Consider the following 21,971-nt stretch of genomic DNA (forward strand, 5'->3'; position numbering starts at 1 on the left):
GTCAGCAGCTACAAAAAACTGCTGACTTTTAAAAAATGGCCACTCGCCTGCCCCACAATCCAGTATTGTATTCTACCCCAGCCGGTTTCACCTGCTGTCCTCTTTCCTCTGCGCTAGCTTCTTAACTGTGGGCACCCGGCTGTGACAGCACAGGCGGGTGCCCACTGTGCATGCGTGAGTAGCGAGAGCATTGTGAAAAGCCCAGCAGTTTTCTGTGACCGGTCACATGTCCCAGAAGACGAAGGGAAGGAGAAGAACTTCAGCTTCCGATCGCCTAGGTGGTCGTTGTGGAAGTGTCAAAATCAGGTACCCACTCCTCAAAAGTGTAAATTCTTCGAGAGGAGTGGGGAACAACCCCTAAAGTGGAACTTCCCCTTTTGGTTGGAATTCCGCTTTAAAGGTTCATCTTTTATTTTCTAAATTGGTTCCTTTAACCACTTAACCCCCGGACCATATTGCTGGTCAAAGACCAGAGCACTTTTTGCGATTCGGCACTGCGTCGCTTTAACTGACAATTGCTCAGTCGTGCGACGTGGCTCCCAAACAAAATTGGTGGCGATCAGCGATTTTTTTTTCCCGGTACTGCGACATTATGGAGGACACTTTTGACACATTTTTGGGACCATTGGCATTTTTATAGCGATCAGTGCTATAAAAATGCATTGGATTACTATAAAAATGCAACTGGCAGTGAAGGGGTTAAGTATGTTCCCTGGGTGTGTTCTAACTGTAGGGGAAATGGCCTCACTAGGGGAAATGACCAATCTTCTGTTCATACCTTGTATGAATAGAAGATCAGCATTTCTCTCCCTGACAGGACCGGGAGCTGTGTTTTTTTTTTTTTTTTTAACAGGGAAAGGGAGCTGTGTGTCTACGGCGGCTGGTCGGCAAGTAGTTAAGCTAGTGCATTGTTGGGTCACTTACCTTTTCCTTCAAATTCCCTTCTAAATGTTTTTTTTCTTTGTTTGAATTTCTCACTTCCTGTTTCTCCTCAGTAAGCTTTCCACCATCATCCGAGCGGTGGAAAGTCATTTAGAACAGCTTACTGAACACCTTACTGAGGAGGAACAGTAAGTGAGAAATTCAGGCAAAGAAAACAAAGAAAAAAAACATTTAGAAGGGAAATCGAAGGAAAAGGAAAGTGAACCAACAATGCACTAGCTTAACCACTTGCCGACCTCCTCATGTAGATATATGTCAGCAGAATGGCACGGACAGGCACATCAACGTACCTGTATGTGCTCTGCTTGACGTGCGGTGGTCGGTAAGCCTCGGGGAGCGATCCGGGATGACCCTCAGACTCCTGCGGCCAGCCTTCTTACTTATGTTATTTACTAAAAATCTACAGAGACCCCCCCTATCTGCATTATCAAGAAGAAGTTATCTCCGCCTTTTTGTTCCCTGAAGGCCCACCAGAAAATATTCACTCTGATTCAGGGAGCAGACCCCACAAACGCCACTTTCCTGAAACATCCCCCCCCGTGAAACAGGCCTACGAACATCAAAAGAAATGCTGTGTGTGCTCCAGAGGAGGAGTTAGCAGAGACACCGTGTAATTCTCATTTCCTATCATTTTCCTCCACACCCCTTATGCCACTGCACTGAACTGTACATTCCTCTGCCTTCTCTGGAACCAACCCTGGCCTGTTATGCAACCATGCTTCTACCTAATGCTAAACTGTACCTACCTACCTGCCCGATCTGGAACTGACCCTGGACTGTTTGACTATGTTTTTTTTTCATGTCTCTTGGACTGATCTTTTACCCTGCTATGCTAGTGGGAACATAGGGGTCTCACATATGTGAGGGGCTCCATAATTGTTTTTCTGGATGAAGAAAACTTACATTTTTTAGTTTTCTCATTCACAAGTTAGGGTCTGGAGGCTTTAAAGAGATTTGGGTTGGCGAAGCCTCTACCCCTTTCCCCATGTGCCTGCTTACTACCAGGACCAATATTTTGTCACTGTTGGCAAAATCTCTACCTGCACTGACCCTGGACTGTATTCCTGCCTGTACTGACTTTGGACAATATTCCTGCCTGGACGATTCCATTCACTGTCGCTGATCACATCCCTGCCTGCTGCCTGGATCAGAGCTCTCCTCCTGTGGACAACTGCACTACTAAAACCACAGGTAATCTTTTGTTTACCCTTTGCTCAACAGAACGTATCTTGGGGTGCAATTCTTGGTATGTACATGCTTTGTGTTAGAAATATGAAGGACCTTCAAAAATGTGATAGATTATGCAGTCCAATCCTGACAACCTATGTTCTTGGAACACCTGATGGTGCTCTTTGGATATTGGGCCTCTGTATGTGACCAGGTTGTGTAAAATTCTCACACATGTGGCATCGCCATGCTCAGAAGTAGCAGAATGCATTTTGGGGTGTCATTTTTGCTAAATACATGCTATGTGTTGGAAATATCTTATAAATGGACAACGGTGTGTAACAAAAAAAAAAAAAAAAAAAGTATATTTTATTTCCCCCCCATTTTTTCTGAAAACATTTGGAAAAAAAATAAACCGTTCAAGACTCATTATGCCTCAAATTATACGTTGGGGTGTTTGCTTTCCAAAATGGGGTAATTTTGTAGCCGTTTCCATTGTCCTGGTGCTCCAGGGCCTTCAAAATTGAGAGATAGGTCGTCATGAAATTATGTGTAATTTTGCACCTAGAACGCCTGGAGGCGCTACTTGGATGTTCCGCCTCTGTATGTGGCCAGGCTGTGTAAAAGTCTCACATATGTGGTGTTGCCATACTCCGGAAGGGCAGCAGCAGAATGTATTTTGGGGTGTAATTTGTGGTATGCACATGCCGTGTAAGAGAAATAACCTGTTATGACAATTTTGTGAGAACATTTTATAAAAATCTTAATTTTGCAAAGAATTGTGTGAAAAAAAATGACAACTTCAAAAAAAAACTAACCCCAAAAAGAGGTAATTTGAGGGGGGGGGGGGGGGTATTTGTATTTTCCTGGCTTGTTAGGGTCTCAAGAAATGAGATAGGCCTTCAGTACATCAGGTGTGATACATTTTCAATAATTGCCACTAGGGTTGTCCCGATACCACTTTAAGGCCGAGTACCGATACTTTTTTTGCACTGATTAACCACTTAACTACCGGCCGTCGTCAACTGCCAATGGTACGATAGCTCCATTGTTCTGACAGGACGTCATATGACGTCCTAATCTTTTAGAGCCACTAGGGGGGCACGCACCAGCCGCGTTACTGGGAACACGATGCGCGGGCACCCGCTATTGCCCAGTAACTGAGCAGGACCATGGATCTTTCAGGGAGAGGAGACCGATGTAAAGCAATGGTGTATTTGCGCTTCCCTAGAAAAATGTGTAATTTTAAACACAACACAAGAACAAGGTGATAATAAAGGAATTAAATTAGGTTGGGCAGGGCAACACCTGCTGCTTGACCTCAACTAATTCAGTGAAAAAAAAATATAAGATTATATAAAAAAAGAGTGAGTGTATATAAAAAAACATAATCAATATTGGGACAGAGAAAACTCCTCAACTAATTATTTTAGAGCCACTAGGGGGGCGCGCACCAGCCGCATTACTGGGAACACGATGCGCGGGCACCCGCTATTGCCCAGTAACTGAGCAGGACCATGGATCTTTCAGGGAGAGGAGACCGATGCTGTGTCCCTTGTACATAGGGACACAGATCAGTCACCTCGCCCAGTCAGTCCGCTCCCCCCCACAGTAAGAATCACTCCCAGGTTACACATTTAACCCCTTCCTCGCCCCCTAGTGTTAACCCCTTCCCTGCCAGTCACATTTATACAGCAATCAGTGCATATTTATAGCACTGTTCACTGTATAAATGTGAATGGTCCCAAAAATGTGTCAAAAGTGTCCGATGTGTCTGCCATAATGTCGCAGTCCCAATAAAAAAATGATGTGACTGGTTTGCGCTATAACTTTTGCGCAAACCAGTCACTATACGCTATTATTGCGATTCTTTTTGTTTTACCAAAAATATGTAGAAGAATACGTATCGGCCTAAATTATTATAGCAAAAAATTTAAAAAGTGTTTTTTTTTTTTAATTGCCGCTCTTTTTTGTTTATAGCACAAAAAATAAAAAACCGCACAGACGATCAAATACAACCAAAAGAAAACTATTTGTGGAAAAAAAAAAAAAAAAGGACGTCAATTTTGTTTGGGAGCCACGTCGTACAACCGCGCAATTGTCAGTTAAAGCGACGCAGTGCCAGAAGCTGAAATTTCGCCTGGGCAGGAAGGGGTTATATGTGCCCAGTAAGCAAGTGGTTAAGCATTACTGATAGGTGGCACTGACTGGCTGGCACTGATGAGGCAGCACTGATGAGGAGACCCTAATATACAGCACTGTTGGGCACCGATAGGATTAGGTGGCACTAATTAAGCATTACTGATAGGTGGCACGCACTGATGGCAGGGCACTGAGTGATGAGCACTGATAGGTGGCACACACTGATAGGTGGCGCAAATGCTCGGTATCGGTCCTGATACTAGTATCGGGACAACCCTAATTGCCACCATAGCTTGTAGGCTCTAAGGCCTCGTACACACAATATGAAAATCAGAAGGGAAAATTGGTAAGACGAGCTGTCTGCAGATTTTCGGATCGTTGGTACGGGGCTTTCGACAGCCGATTTGAAGTTTTTTGTCAGACAAAAGCTGTATTTGCAGGATATCATTTTTTTTTTCAGATGTGAACTTAACGTCTGATTTTTGGAAGGTCAGTACAGAAATCGTCACACAAAAGTCGAAAGTACAAACACGCATGCTCAGAATCAAGGAACGACTGGGAAGAGTTTGGTCTTGTAAACTACTGTTCATAGTCTAGAATTCACACTCGTGATGCAGCAATTGATGAAATATTTAAATGCAGCGCACATTCTCATCTTCTTTAATGGGATAATGAAGCTGCTTTGCTGGTGATACTGATGTAGTTATGCCAAACGGATTTTAAAAAGCATTTGTTTTGTACGATCTGAAAATCACAAATCAACGCTCAAACTTCGAACACAAAATTAGCAGGAGCAGCCCAAAGGGTGGCGCTTGAGAAATTAACTTCCTCTTTATGCTCTCATAGTACGTCACTAAGTTCGTGTTTGACAATTCGCAGATAGTTAATATGCTAGACAAAATCCTGCTTTTGACAAAAATCTGACGTTTGGTCGTACAATCAAACCGTTTGTACGAGGGCCCAACTTTCACAAAGACCAAATAATTTACACCGATTTGTTTTATTTTTTTTTACAAAAGTAATTAGTATATATTTTGGCCAAAATTTATGAAGAAAAATTACAAAATTTGCAAATATTCTATAGCAGAAATGAAGAAAAATACATTTTTTTTTTTTTTTTTACAAAATTTTCAGTCTTTTTTCATTTATAGCACAAGTAATAACCCAGAGGTGATCAAATACTACCAAAAGAAAGATCCATTTGTGTGGAAAAAAAGAACAAAAATGTCACATGGGTACAGTGTTGCTTGAGTAATTGTCATTCAAAATGTGAGAGCACCGAAAGCTGAAAATGGGTCTGGTTAGGAAGGTGGTTTAGGTGCCCAGCGGGTAAGTGGTTAAATAAAAACACTTGTGAAGCAAGAAACAGTACAATATTTATTTAACATAGTATAGATATTCTGGATGATTCAGAAATTTGTACATCTCTATTTACAATGAATTAAAATATTTCTTTTATTCTCTGGTAGATATTTACATTTGTTAACAGCAACTAAGTTTCACATTTCAACAACAGTGAACAGCATTTACCAGCTTCCAGTAAGACAGTTATAAATATTGTCTAACATGCACCGATAATATGATCTTCAATAGGTTTTATTCCTTCTGCACTTTACAGAAATAACAAAAGTACACTGGTCCCAAGAGGCAGGAGTAAACTGCTAAATCCCAGACAACGTGGAATGTCGCAGTTTACTTGTCACCATAGAGATCAGTGAGCCTGCAAAAGTGTGCAAGCCCAGAAAGCAGCAGTGCTCCTCTTAGCACATAAACTAAACTTTGTTTTACACTAGCATACCACTGAATGCCTTCATGCAGGCAAAGGGGCACCAGTTAGCTCACCAGCTTTGAGTGATAGCAAATCAACAGACATAAAAAGAAAGCTTATAATATAAAACAGTAATGGAAATGATATATATAAGCTGCTGCAAATGCTCTTCGATGGTAGTACTCCGCCTTTCCAAATTGTTTGTCAGACTGATCATTTTTTTTGGCAAGCTTTAAAGGGAGAAAGGCAAAGTCAATGAAATTAGTTAAATATATTATCCTGGCTCCAAAAACACAATTCACATATTTGAATGACTTTCACTGTCATTTTCAAACTGGTGAAATGTGCCAACAGGGCAACACATGCCTACAACCAACCCCTTTTCCCCCCCAATACACTAGGGTGAAGTTATGTCTCTGCCCTTTGAAATGTAATAGCTCTCAGAATGAATAACTACAGTTTCAGTAACCGTTTTATAGAACAAGAGAGATTGAATAAAATAGAACATACTTTAAAATGAACCTTTGCCCAGACTATGGACACACACACGTATTAACATATTCTAAACAAGCAGTAAAAGCTCTTTATTCACCTCTCTAGCCTTTGGTATTACAGAAAAATGAATCTTCAAATTTCAGAACACGTACATTAATCAGATTATTTTTCCTAATATTTTCTATTGCACCAGAATCTTGTCTGACTGGCAGGCCTCTAATGCAACAGGTTTTTCCAAAAAAAAATGTAAATGGTCTTTCAGTCAATCAATATCCGAGTCTTTGTTGTGAGCTTTCAGAATGAATAACTTGACGGCCCTATTGTAGTATTTCCTGTTTAGGACACTATGGGGTTGGTTTATCCCTCCTGTCCCTTCTGTATTGAACTGTATTGTAATTGTGCCATCCCCCCCTCTCTACATTGTAAAGCGCGGCGCAAACTGTTGGCGCCATATAAATTCTGTATAATAATAAAACCGGAGAGTGCAAAATCTGGTGCAACTGTGCACGGTAGCTATTCAGCTTCTAACTTCAATTAAGCTTTGACAAAAAAAAAAAAAAAATGGAAGCGGATTGGTTTCTTTGCAGTGCTGCACCAGATTCTGCACTCTCCAGTTTTAGTAAATCAACCCCATGCACCAAAGGACAAATGCTCAGAATGCAAGAATCCCACAGGGGAAGCTAGTGTATGGAGCACTTGCTTCCATTCTTATCTGTGGCTCTGTTGCTGAGGAGTGTCGATAGACAGCTTGCCCCCTCCCACCCCCACTGCTGGCCAGTCAAGCTGCTAGCAAGGAGACATTATTTGGGGAGAGAGACAGGCACAGAGAGGGGAAATGGGGCAGTGACAGCATACACCAAGTTGAGGGGGTATTGACAGTGCACACAGGGCAGAGGGGCACAAATCTGCATCTATATACCTCCTCTCCTCTGCCTCGTAACTGAGAAAATACTATAAAGCGCAGACCTGCCTGCTTGCTATGGCAGCTAGAGTGACTACAGTAGTATTATATGCCAGCTTGTGTATGAATGGCAGTGGCTGCAGATGAGCGTGGTCATTCATAAAAATACAAGTCAAGCTGACAGCTGGTACTCTAGGCCCTGTCCCCGCAATGGCAGGTTGACAGATCTGGGCTCCAATGCCAGAGAGTAAACGGTGCCAGTTTGGGTTGTGGCTTGTTTTTATAATTAACCATGCTGATCTGCAGCCACTGTCATTAGCTCTCTTGCTTTTCCCTCTAGCCTGATGCTGCCAATGAGTGAGGATAGAGGAATCTTGGTGTAGGGGATGACACAAAAGTGAGCTTCTCCCAAAAAGTGTTTCAGGATGACATTCATATTCATTAAACAGAAAAATTAAGAAAGGTGTGGGGGTTAGTGCTGGCTGTAACTCACAAACACCTATACATTGGGCTTCAGACTGGGGTAGGACTACAGCCAGCATAAACAGAAAAAGTGCTTCTTGTACTTGGTCATCTGGGAGCTACAACAATAATTTAAAAACAATTAGGATCATCCTTCTATTAAAGAGCTTTTATTGTTTCTTAAAAATATATATAAAACTTTAATGTCACTAGTCTAGGCACAGGTGAACTTTAAAAGAATTCACCACCTAAAATAAAATACCAGTGAAATACAACCAACTTTTCTATAGCCCGCAAAAAAATGCTAAATACGAGTTGTTTCTATTGATGGCTGCTGAATCGATGTAGCCAACAATTCAAATAGGATGCAGTTTGAATCCTTATTACATGAACATAATGAAAATATTTGGGCCATGTACAGTTAGCTTTCACAGCAAGCTACGAAAGGGAAGCCATTGGTAGCACTGGCCTTTTAAAATGATCGTGTGTGGGCTTCACATCGTTTTTTGTCTTCAAAAAAAATTCGAACATGCTTAAATTTTTTATGTCGTTTTTCAAAATGTCGTTTTTTGTTTCATAAAAAATGATCTTGTGTGGGCTAAAACGTCATTTTAAACAACGTTTTAAACCCGCGCATGCTCAGAAGCAAGTTATGAGATGGGAGCTTGAATGGAACAGAGTGCCGTCGTACGTGTTGTACGTAACCGTGCTTTGCTAGAGCATTTTGAAAAAAACGATGGTGTGTAGGCAACGTCGTTTTTTAAAATGAAGTTTCATGATAAAAACCGTTGGTCCTTTTTTGTGATGAAATAAAACATGTGTACCCGGCATTAGGTTTGGAAATGTACTTATTATGAATTTCACTGCATAATGAATATATCAGATTTGGGGCTCATTTTCTAGAATGAGAAAACTTGAAAATGTAACTGTGTGCAACCATCTCTAGTGAGATTACATATGATCCAACCCTGAGTTATAGCATAGAATAAAAAAAATTTAAGCAAGAAGACAATACCGGTGTTGAAATAATAATAATAAAAAAAACAACAACTTGAGACATTAAAACCCAATTCACAAATCTGCTCATAAACCTTGTAAAAGTACCCAAATGGTGGGGTAATATTTGAGTAACGTGTTTTTTTGACCAAGCCCTTTAAGATATTGCCTTGCCACTGGGAAAACAAATCCAGGCAATACTAGTAAACAGCCTAGATGGATTTGTGATTTTAGTAAGTTTGTTCATCAATCAAGCAATCAAAAATGTAATGCCCACGGGCTGCCAATTGATTTATACATAAAAGGGCAGTAATGAACGTTGCACATGATTCCTTTTATTACAAAGCTTTTCTTAAAGCAACGATCACTAAAATAAAGGGTAAGAAAAAAAGTTACCCTTGCAAAGAAGACATTTAATACTCAGTTTACCTGCTGTCAATCAATAAAATGGTGAAAGAAAAAAGCAGAGGCTAAAATCCTGTAGAATCGAAATCTTCCAGGAGTGTTAAATTTGCTAGTCATCGCTCTTCTCTTCTTCACCACTGCAAAGAGTGTCAGCGTGGGCATCAGGATAGGTATTTCAGGTCTTCTTTGTAGGGGTAAAAGTATATTGAGCCTTTTATTTTAGTGATATACTGTAGTTACTTAAATAATAATAATGATAAAAAAAAAAGTGTTTTGTTTTAATAAAATTTGATGTTATTTATGGATTACCTCTGTGGATAGCTTTTGGCTAACTGTTCTACGAAACAAAAGTATCCATTATTGCTGACATACTAAGTTCCATTTAATTTGTTAGTTCTAAATAGAATGGAGTAGAAATGCAAAGAAACAGAAAGTAGGATGCAATTGTTTTCAGTACATAAAACTACTCTTTTCTAAATTGTAGACATTGTTGGACAACTTTCTGTGATATGCAAAACGTACTCCAAGTTGTATGTTGCAGCACTGTATATAAATTACCAAGACATTTATTGGCATGTGAATGCGTTGACAAAGTACTGTAGAGAGAGTTGTACAACCAACAACATTCAAAGGCGCCAAAAAGGTTCTACTTTTCATGAAATACAGTCACAGAAAAGAGAAAAAAAAAAAAAGAGAAAGTAAAAGCTAGTATACGAAAAAATTGGGATAGGATGGAAGCCCAGTTCAGGTCAGAATACATGTTCTACCACACCTTCCAATGTGCTTTTGTTTCGGAACCCACAAAGACTATTTAATAACATATCTAAATAAGGGATTATAGGACTTGAAATGGAACACCAGCACCCAGCCTGTACATCGGTCTTGGATCATTTTTACATTTCAAAAGTGTCATGTCATGTAAAAGAAATACTTGACTAGTACAAGATTAAAGTCTTGCCAACATTAAAACAAAAAAACAAACTTAAAATCATAAAATGTTCTCATATACAAATATATATAACAAACAGAACTAAAACACTCATACATACAGCATAATAACTCCTGAACACAAAATATTCTATGCTTTGATTCACATACCAAAAATGATTGTCAATAAAAATTCCTAAAAGAAATTTGAAAGCAATATCCTGTAAAAACAAAATAAAGAAAACTGTAGGCTGCAATCTTTTGTAATGAAACACATGTACAAATCCTGAGAATACTGGACCAACACTAGTAAAGTGGAACTAAAGTTCCATTGTTATTTACAGTCTTTTTTATTGCAGAAGAAACATGCAATGTCTCTTCTGAAATAAGATGCACCCACCCTCTCCCAGCATGTAAACTGAGTTGCACTTGAGCAGCTTAGCTTACAGCTCTGGCTTGATCCCCGTGTGCTGGGATGACTGACTCCTGTGCACGGAACCGTTAGCAGAAAGGTTCAGTATAGCTCCCTTAGTTCTGCGACTGTGCACATTTTGGACAGATCTAACAAAATATTGCTGCGCATTTTCTATCATTACATTCTGCATCTTTGTCCTATCAACAGTTTTCCTTACATAGGAATCATTTCATTCATGCGGAGGGCGAATATCTGACAACATCCCATGGACCAACTTTGGCCATCACATTAAATAAGAACTGTTCTGATTTCCCATATTCCCTTTCTGCCCCATACACACACACACACACACACACACACACACACACTGATTTATGAAAAAAATAAAATGATTTTTTTTGACTGGTTGATGTTCAAGCAGGTTTGTTTAAACTAAGAAACATATTTTTACCGCAACGAATATTTAGTACTGACTATGCTGAGGACACAAAATATAACTTGAAACTACCCCTTAAAAGCTTTCTGTGCGACTGTTGCGAAAGGGTACGTGGCAAATCTCTTGGAAATCCTGTGCTTGTTTAGCCATATTTCTATAGATCATGCTAAAATGACACATTTCAAAATGTATACCAAAAATAAACATTTTCCATCTTCAATGATATAAAAATACCCCAATGTGCACCATATGTTCTCAATACCATTACCGTATCAACAGATACACAGTCCATTCATGACAATAGCCTATTTTTTTTTTACTAGGATGATAATAAATAAGTACTACAAAATCCAGCATATTCACACTTTAAAAGGAGATCTCTCTACAACTAAAACCGTTCTAAAAAAAAGTAACACTGCAGAAAAAATGTCACATATTTATAATGCATACCCTTATGTTTGCACCAGCTTTAGAACTATAGCTTCTGTCCAATGACAAATGCTCAAATTCTACTTGTCCTTTTAAGGTACTATAGACACAACTGTCTACACAAGCCTCTTAGAGTTGCAGCTTGGATGCTGCAGAAACATAGAACATAGGGTAACAAAGTAATTAATATTATGATTTATAAAACAGATAGATTTTTTTTCCTTCCTTACAGTATTACATTTGCCAGAACATGAAGTTGTGCTTGAGGTCGATAATTTAAGCTGAAATTCAGACACGAAAAAAGCTTCCCACCATTCAATTATTCTGTTCCCTAAACTGCCACCGTCCATATTGGTTTTTGTGGCGGTGATTGGGCTCTAAAGCAACCATATATCAGCTACCAGCATAAATGTATTTGACTATCGGAAGTATGAAGGCCTCAAAACAGACAGGTACTGTTTAATTGAAAGCGGTGGTCCACCCGAAAACATTTAAAAGCCAGCAGCTACAAATACTGCTGCTGCTGACTTTTAAAAAAATGGACACTTACCTGTCCAGCGCGTTGGCATGTTGGCAACTAAGGCCGAGCAATCTCTCGTCTCTCTCACTGGTCCCCGCTTTCTCCTGGGACCAGTATGTTTCCCAGGAGACAGCGGGGGGTGGTTTAGTGGCGTGACTCCCACGGGAGTCTATGCCCGGAGGTGGGTGCAAATAAAGTGGAAGTTCCATTTTTGGGTGGAACTCGGCTTTAAGCCTGTAAATGCTGAAGTGAAGTAACATTTTCAAAACAATTCCAAAGCATTTAACAAGCGTTTAGGAGATTTTCTGAACACCTTCAAGTATGACTTAACTTTCACTAAAAATTATACATTTGTCCCAGCAGCTTCTGAAAAATTTCAATATGATGTGTTTTCATTTCTAATGAGGAGTTCTCCATTGATATTGTGAGACCTCCAGTACATCCGCCTCTGAAATATCTTTACATCTAGCAGTGGCCAGAACCAGAAGCAGCTTGTTTCCTACAAAGATGGATACAAACACATGACCAGGCAATGATGCTGGAAAAGTGGTATATCTTTAGTAAAGGCAACCTATCATATTAGCATTTCTACATTAGCTGCAGGAACAGGTACACATGTATAAGGTTTATTAAAAGTGCAGCTGAACCTTAACTGCAGTTTGGGAGTGCTGAATCCAGATTTTAATTGGATTGCTGTCTAGCATTAAATAAGCTCTAAAGGATAAGTTCACATTTGGGGACATGCTACATGTTCCTGATCCTGCAGCAGCTCCACGTCACAGCAGAATGGGGATCTTCTCTTTGTACCTGCTGAATGAATGATGCCCACACGGCTGCATCATTCATTCAGAGTTCTGTGAAAAGGTGAACTACAAATACCGACAGCCTTTGCGTCTGTCGGCTTGGAGGTCTCGATGAACTACCAGGGTGCTGTTGAACGCTCCGGTAGTTAATTCATTCTTCCTGTCTTTGTGAAACTGCCTGCCCATACGATGTATGGGCAGGCAGCTTAGACTGACAGTCTGTAGAAGTCCTGCATGGCACCCATGATCTGCTGATAGCGGTGCAATGTTAATCAGGCACATTTATTTTTCCTTTAACCACTTGCTTACTGGGCACATATACCCCCCTCCTGCCTAGGTGAAATTTCAGCTTTCGACACTGCGTCGCTTTAACTAACAATTGAGCGGTCGTGCGACGTGGCTCCCAAACAAAATTGACGTAATTTTTTCCCCACAAATAGAGCTTTCTTTTGGTGTTATTTGATCGCCTGTGCTATAATAAATATCCCAATTTAAAAAAACAAAAACTATTTTTTTTTCTCAGTTTAGGCCGATACGTATTCTACATATTTTTGGTAAAAAACAAACAAAAAAAAAACGCAATAAGCGACTGGTTTGCGCAAAAGTTAGAGCGCCTACAAAATAGGGGACAGAATTATTATTTTTTTTACTAGAAATGGCGGCGATCTGCGATTTTTATTGGACTGCGACGTTATGGCGGACACATCGGACACTTTTGACACATTTTTGGCGCCATTCACATTTATACTGCGATCAGTGCTATAAATATGCACTAATTACAGTATAAATGTGACTGGCATTGAAGGGGTTAACACTAGGGGGTGAGGAAGGGGTTAAATGTGTACTGTGTATGCAACTAGTGTTCTAACTAGTGTTCTAACTGTGGGGGAAGGGGGGTGACTGGGGAGGGGGGGTGACCGATCTATGTCCCTATGTACAAGGGACACAGATCGGTCTCCTCTCCAGAGACAGGACGCGGTCTCTGTGTAAAACGGCAATGAGAATAACGGCAATGAGAATATAATAAATATCCCCCAAAAAACATATAAAAAAAATCATTTTTTTCCCTAAGTTCTCAGTTTAGGCCGATATGTATTCTTCTAAATATTTTTGGAAAAAAAATGCAATAAGTGTATATTGATTGGTTTTCCCAAAAGTTATAGCGTCTACAAAATAGGGGATAGATTTATGGCATTTTTTTTTTATTAGTAATGGCAGCGATCTGCATTTTTTTATTGTGACTGCGACATTATGGAGGACACATCGGACACTATTGACGCTATATTGGGACCACGGTCATTGATACAGCGATCAGTTCTATAAACATGCACCGATTACTGTGTATATGACTCTGGCAGGGAAAGGGTTAACCACTAGGGGGCGAGGAAAGGGTTAAGTGTGTCCTAGGGAGTGATTCCAACTGTGGAGGGGCAGAGCTAAAAGTGACACGACAGTGATCACTGCTTCCGATGACAGGGAGCAGTAGATCACTGTCCTGTCACTAGGCAGAACAGGGAAATGCTTTGTTTACAAAAGCATCTCCCTGTTCTGCAGCTCTGTGACACGATCGTGGGCACCCGACAGAAATCGAGTCCGCGGTAGCACTCACAGAGTTTGCGGCGCGCCCACAAGTTAAAAAGAACGTACAGGTACGTCCATATGCACAGCCGCGACATTCTGCCGACGTAAATAGTCGTGCAGCGGTCGGCAAGCGGTTAAAGTAAAAATTTACAAAGATCAGGTCTGTATATCATTGAAAGCAAGAAGGACATTACTTGTACCCGCCGCTGGAGCCTTGATTCACAAATCTGCTGCTTTAAACAGCAAATCTTTAGTTGCCCAGCCATGGTATTCTACTCTGATCTTTCAGAGTCGCTGGATTTCCTCACAGCCTTCTATAGGCCCTGGATATAGCATGAGAAAACAGAAATAGAGGCAGCAACCAGTCACTCTGAAACCAGCACTTTGGAGTTGCAGGTAGGAGGACACGGCTAACAGAAGTGGGCAGATTTAACATCCTACAACCACCTTAACCCGGTTTACAACCAGGACATTAGGGAACAATGCCTTAAAGTAAACTTGCCACAAACAATTCACAGTATATAATTAAACAAAATAAAATAAATCAGAGGTTACCTTCATTAAAAATTATAGATATGTCCTATTAAAAGTCAAGGTCTGCCCCCTCACCTTCAGAGGTTTCCAACTGGTCAATGATCACTCGCTATCACTAACAAATTTAACAAAATCAATTGAGAGGATCCTGGGGAGAGAGAAGGTTGCCAAGCTTGACATTTGCATGAAAATATGAGATTTCCATACGTGCATACATCTGTCGTTTGCACTCAGGTTATCCTCTGCTTAGGTCATTTTTGATCAAAGGACTAGTTTGAATTGCCCAGCTTTGTATAGGTTTGCATTTAAATAGAACTTTAGTGATATATACATTTTAATGTACAGGAAGTAATGCTTTTAGTTACATGTTTAATAGCTGTAGATTCACTTAGAAAAATATATGCTAGCCTATTTTACATCAACATATATTAACAATTGCTATTCATTAAAATGGGTTGTAAAGGGTCACTATAGCCAAATTATTTACTGCTGTTAAATGGATTTGTATAAATATGATTTTAATAACAAATAATGAATATTGTGCATACGTTTCTGGAGGTTTTCAAAGGTAAAATATTTTATGTCGCCATGGCAAAGCAGGGAGTGATATCATCCAATGCACAACTGATTTGCTGTCCTTTAAAATGGTTCTCAAGTCTAAATATTTATTACCTTAATGCATTCCTTGTTTATGCATCAGTTTTGGCCCCTCTCCCCCCTTTTTACTAACCTAAGCCCTCATTCAAACCAGCACTGTGCAGTCCTGCAGCTCTTCTCTCCCCTCGCTTCTGTGTCTCACAGCCTTTGCTGAGGCAGCGAAAGCCACTGGCTTCCAGTGTTGTCAATTAAAGCAAGTGACGAGGGGGCGGGGGCCGAGTGCACACGAGTGCCCCCTTGGGAAGCGGCTTCCCTTGGGGGCACTTAACAGAGAGGAGAAGCCTAGAGTGCCAGCGGGGGGACCTGAGAAGATAAGGTTCAGGGCCGCTCTGTGCAATTCCATCACACAGAGAAGTTATGTATAGAGAGGTTTGTGTTTTTTTTAAGTTTCCTTTACAACCCTTTAACTTTCCTGAAGTACACTATCAGATGTAATTTTGGTGCATCTTTTTTTGGCCTCAAATGTCAGCTTAAAACAAGCAATAAGCCACACAGCAAAGTTTTATAAATTTCTGTTATCTTAGTTTTGGTACAGATAGGAACTTTTAATCCTAATATGTTATGGTTTTACTGTATAGTAAGACTTTAAAATATACCAGTCACTTATATACAGATATGGAGCCATCTTAGCACAGTATCTGTAAGAATGCTGCCTGAATCATTTCTGTATTACCAAGTGTTGGGAAAGAAATAGAGTAACTGCGGCCATTATTGTTGGTTAATAGGAGGGTCATAGGCCACCTAAAGTCTGACGGCCACTGTCTCCGATCTTATCAGTGTGCAATGCGGGAAGTCAGGTGGTTGAAGAGCAGCAACTGTTCCCAACACTCTAATTTAGAGCTACAATTACCTTAAAATCTACCAACAACTATGTTGGTTTAAGGGTTGCCTTGCTGGATACAAAGTGATTGAATATTTTAGATACTCATATTTAGGAGACAGTACAGAGGTTGTATAGTAGCAAGTCAGATTGTAACTTGTGCGCTGTGTTACCTTACAGCCATTGTGTGTGTTAGTGCATTCTGGTGCCATTTATTTTGAAAGGCACCCCAATGTAATGAAGCAACACAGCTCTTAGGCACTTACACAACAATGCACAGTAACACAAATTGTAGTGCACTGTGGAGAAAAAATGCTGCATATCTGTTTTTGGTCCTTTCCTGTGTGCTAGCAGCCAATTCAACATTTTAAGCAGAAGCAGACATATTAGCCTATACTTCCACATTAAGCTACACCCATTATAATATGAATACACAATCTTCTTTAGTTGTACCAAAAACTAGGTAGTTAAAGGGCCTGCTTGATTGGATACAACTTGAAATTATACTTTTGGTAGGTCCTCATGCTACACAGTTTTAATAAATTAAAATGATTGTACAAAGAATATACTGTCAGATTGTAACATATATGGTGAAGCTTAAGGCCCCTTTTACATGACCGCTCCCCTCAGATCTGCCTGATCAGGTGACCGGATCGGATACCTCACCACTAACCCTATGGATCTGTTCTCCTTCATGTAGGTGGATCGGAGAGAGTAGTCAGGAGAAGACAGACAGCAGAGTCTGTTTACACCCAGCTGCCCAAACAGCAGAGTGGGCTCTGTCCGTATCCGCTCTGCATAAACGAAGCAGACACAGACCTGCCATTCACCTGCTCTACTCTGATCGGCGGACAGATCCACTGCTGATCAAAAAGCATAAAGTGCCCATGTGCAAGGGGCCTAAAGCAAACCTTCACCCACAAAATGCACTAGAACATCACTGCTCTCCCCCTTGCCCAATCTAAAATGGCAATTATATTTCCTTTTTGTGTGCCCAGTCTCCCAAACGATATGCGTGCCTAGGTGAAAATCTCCAGCACCCTGAAGCCTCTTCGGACATGCATGTCACATACCCCAGAATGCTCCATGTTGCATTCATGTGGCTGGAAGTAGGTCAGCCAGTCAGTGCATCATCAGGGGTCTGGATTCACTAGCCGGTTGAGTATGTGAATTGTGTAGTGGCAAAAAGTTAAAGGGGTGAAGTTCCTTTTAGGAGAGTGGTGCATTAGAAGCTTTTCTGGTATGCTAAGGGCTCACATAGTAAGCGCCTTGTGATATTTGCTCTTAGGAAGGTCTTTTAGTTGTAAATATTAAATAATTATATTTTGTAAGCTGTACTGTAAACTAAATAAGCTACTAAATAGCACAAATGGACGAATCTACCGTTGTGGCTATTGAATGCAGACTGTGACCACCATGGGCTGTCAGAATACTTAATAGAAGTGTGCATCTGATTGGATGTAGTTGCCCTTTAACTGCCAATTTTCTGCCTGGCTCCTTTAGTTTTTCATTTGAAGGATGTTGGGCAGAGTGGCGCCAACAGGGCTATCCCACTGATCAAATTTCAGCCAGTAGGAAAAGGTCAATATTCATACAGTATATGGCCAGTTTTATTTAGAACAACTATTTAAATTTTACATTACTATACTATGATAAGTAACATTAATTCTGAAGGTTTTCTACTCACATTGTTCATTTACGGGTTAAAGAAGCCTGATCAATGCAGCCTAGTAAACCTTACTAAGACTCTCACTGCATGTATAACATTAACTCTGCCCTATTCTAGAAAATGTCAGAACAGATTTTACAATAGAAGGAAAGTAACATATGGATCTACTGCTTCATCAGCTCAGCCAAATCAACACTGACCTTGACGCTGAGCCAAACCTTGCATCAGTTGTCTTCAGCTTAAGAAATAAGTCTGCATATACACAATATAATTGTTTATATTATTATTGCCACGTCCATAGCAGCAGCCCAGTAGACAGGACTTACAGCCAGCATTACATCCACTTGTTAATACAGTATACTGGTCCCTTGTGAACTTTTTAGGGGTGCCAGTTAGCAGCTACTTTTTCCAAGCTTCATTTGATTGAGAGCTGCAAGTTAGGCTGTTGCTATTCTGAGTTATCCAGCATGAAGAAGACATTAGAATCTCTCTTAGCATACGTCAAAACACAAAAGTATGTCACTTTACAGCAAGCACACAGCATGACACAGCACATCTGTGCGCACCAGTAACCAGCTATTTTTATAGGGCAAGAAGACAGGCCTTATGAGAACGAATAGCTAGTACGCAATACAATGTCAAGTCTTGGTTGTTAGCATCTGCAGCTAAAAATAACTTAGTTGCCCAAAACAAATGACAGAAGGTTGTAGTTTGTCATCTAGACAGTAACAGTGTAAACATCTAAAAGCCAAGGAACACTAGCAGGCTAGTACTGCTCCAAATAAACGAGCTACTGGACAGAAAAATAACATCTTCAACCACACAGTACTCTTATGGATAATGTAACTAGTTTCCAAATGCTGCCATTAAACAACCCAATACATTTACAGCTAGATTAGCAGAAGGAAAGCTAAAACATTTAATCTTTCTTTAGTGGGTTTGTTGGCGATTGTGGGAGTCACACAGCACTAATCAGCACACCCACTATCCCCACCCTTCCAGAATCATGTAAGTCTAGGGATGTTATCACAACTTACAAAACAAATGATCAATACCAATGGCAGTGTGGTCAAGAGGCTTACCAAAAGAACAGAGAACACAATATCATTTTGTACAACAGCAATTCCAGCAGGCTGTATGACACTCCCTGATGTGTTCTCATAACTGGCCTAGCTGGATTGGAACAAACATTGTGAGTGGGTTTGAGATCTAAATAGATACTGGGAAAAGGGAATTTAGGGGAGCAGCTGAGAGGGCACTTTGGCTGATTGCAAATCGAAAGACAGCCTATAGAGTCCCTCCTTTTACCCGACATTGAACTTGACATCCAACTGCAAGCATTGGCCAGTAGGTAAAGTGAAGATCCTAAAAAGACAATCTGGTTTTCATTTAGGTTTTTTTTTGTCCAAGTTTAAATCCTTAGGTCAGACAAACCCCACATAGGGAGGGAAGACGCATATTTTGGGAAATGAAAAATGAAGCAAACCAAAATCAAAATTGTGTCAACAGATGATAATTGTCATCTATTGAAGTACATGATTGCCAAAGTTTACCAGAAATAAGCAGTAAATGGGATTGTCCAAAGTCACAGTAAACAGATAGATGTAACCTCAGATATTGAAACTAGTTTCACAAACTCAAAGATCCAATGACACCTAAAGTAGGCAACGTGGAAATGTGGTTGATGAAGACATTGTGTAACTTGAGTGCAAGCTACAAGCACATTCCCAACACTTTCTTGAAGTTGACCATCTTTCTGGCAAAAATCCATTGCAGACTCACAGTGATGAAATGGGATTTTTTTCTAAATTGCACTTCACCCAGATAAGGGAAGAAACAGGTGGGGGTTTTGGACAAGAAAACTGCATGTATGTAGAATAGGGATCAGGAATTTGGGGACAGTAATTTGTATTGCTCTAGCTTTGCATGAACACAATTCTATGAGAGAAATCAATAGGATTTGGAACTAAATAACAGAACTTGCTCTTCCTATGCAGAGTTGCACAGTTTCTAAAAGACAGCAGGGGAATCTACACTTGGGAGATTAACTGCATATTGAAACTTGGGGATCGAGATTGTTTGGTCAAGGGGGCACCAGCAGATAATAGGTCCTTGCCCTCTCCTGCTTGGCCTAATCGGTCCTCTTGTAAGCTTATTGTTGAAAAGCGGTTGGTGTTGCAAGTGGAAAGGTTTGTCACTCCATCTATCCCACCACTTCCACCAGCCTGACTCCCATTAACATAGTCGAAAGATTTACTGGATGAAGTGCTGGAGGTTCGGATCAGGCTAAGACTATTTGCTTTTGGCACCACGTGGCCTGCTGGAAGGCTCAGGTGCTTTTTCATAGGTGATAGCTCAATCGCTTCAAGTGAAGTTTCTGCAGCTGTGGGAACAGGCTGTTTTCTAGGTGTGCTCTCCCGACTTTCATTAGGCTTGGATGGACTAGGTTGTTCTCTCTCTTTGACTGATCGCACACTGCCACCTTTTCTTGAACCGCTTCTTTGAGATGAAGATGAAGTTGGTTTGGCTCCAACTGGCTGGCTACTAACGGAGGCCCCTGATGAAAATCCTTCATCTGCATCATTAACATTAATGGAGTCCTCTCCAGTAAAGGTGCCTTCAGGTCCTAAAATATAAAACAATGTCAATTATCTCATTGCAGCAAACAAAGTTTCATGTTATAGTGAACCTCTTCATTCTCCAAGCATACAAAATATAGTAGCACATTCATAATCTACTCCATAAATGGTTTCAAGTGCATGAATTACCCAAAATGTTCAACCTAAAAAAATCTAGGCAGCACCGTCTATATACAGTATATATGCACATTAAGAACATTTGTGAAAGGTCAACAACTACTAAGCTCTCATCTCCATGTCAAACCTCTTCCCCTGATGTATGCAGGGACACTCAGGGCTTCACCTTCTCTACGTTGCAAAAGATGAAAATACATGACAGTGAATAGCAGAGTCTCTGGGAATATTTTTGTGCAGAGTTTGCATTCATTGAATATACACCAGTGAGTTTTTAAAGCTGAAAAGTTCATACTTGGCAGCAGTTTCTGTAAACTGCAAAGAAAAAGGTATTCTATGAATTATTTTATTTTCCGAATTGGTCTTATAAATACAAACAAGGGAAGATTTTTTAATTCAAGACAGTTTAAGGCATAAAGGTTTGTCTACACTGCTTCTTCTCTTCATAACACAGTATGCTGTCCTTTGACACAGGTGTAAAATGTCCCAGCTGCTTTCATGGTACAGTTGGCAGTAATCCTCTCCTCCTTGTTGCTCAGTCTCAGCTGCAATCAGTGAGCAGAAAAAAACCCCATAGTAAACATGGTTAAAAAGGGTCAGTCTTTTATAATATCTTCCGATACTGTAAATGTGGATCCCAAGGAAGGCAAAAATCCTAATGCACTAAAATTATCCTCACATTCAAGGAAAGTACTTTATTAACTAGAAATGACAATGATCATTTCTAACTAGAACTGAAGCTTCCCCCCCCCCCCCAATAAAAATACACATAATCTCTAACTGAAGCAACCCTGATTCTTACCCAACAAAATCAAACTGAAAGTACCCTGCAGAACAAGAGGAGCAATATTCACCTGACAGGTGGCATGTTGAATCTTTGCTCTCTTGCACAACCTCGAGCACCGCTTCTATCTGACAATTCTGTGTATGTCTGTGTGTCCACCAATAGTCCCTAAGGTTCCTCCTTCCACTGACCTTTATGGGTCACTACTGTATCCTATATTCATGTACAGGGTTGGCAGGAGGTACCACAGCAAGCAGTAGGGGACAAGCTATCTGGCACAGCTGGAAGATTAAACATTACACTGCCTGAAATACTCCTCCTCTTCTCTTACAGAATACTTTATATTAGAATTGGTCAGATAGATG

At 40.3% G+C, this 21,971-nt stretch overlaps 1 protein-coding gene across 3 annotated transcripts in view; it reads right to left on the reverse strand.

Moving 5' to 3' along the window:
- Positions 1–15,420: 15,420 nt before the first annotated feature.
- Positions 15,421–21,971, reverse strand: part of FAM126B (family with sequence similarity 126 member B) — a 155,080-nt gene continuing 148,529 nt past the window's right edge. For all 3 annotated transcript variants that reach the window (XM_040357206.1, XM_040357205.1, XM_040357204.1), the window contains one exon: positions 15,421–20,695. In XM_040357206.1, the coding sequence (XP_040213140.1) occupies positions 20,100–20,695 (596 nt within the window). In that variant the 3' untranslated portion in view covers positions 15,421–20,099. The remainder of the gene's footprint in view (positions 20,696–21,971) is intronic.

The sequence above is a fragment of the Rana temporaria genome, chromosome 6, assembly GCF_905171775.1.
Source record: "Rana temporaria chromosome 6, aRanTem1.1, whole genome shotgun sequence".
Classification (NCBI taxonomy): domain Eukaryota; kingdom Metazoa; phylum Chordata; class Amphibia; order Anura; family Ranidae; genus Rana; species Rana temporaria.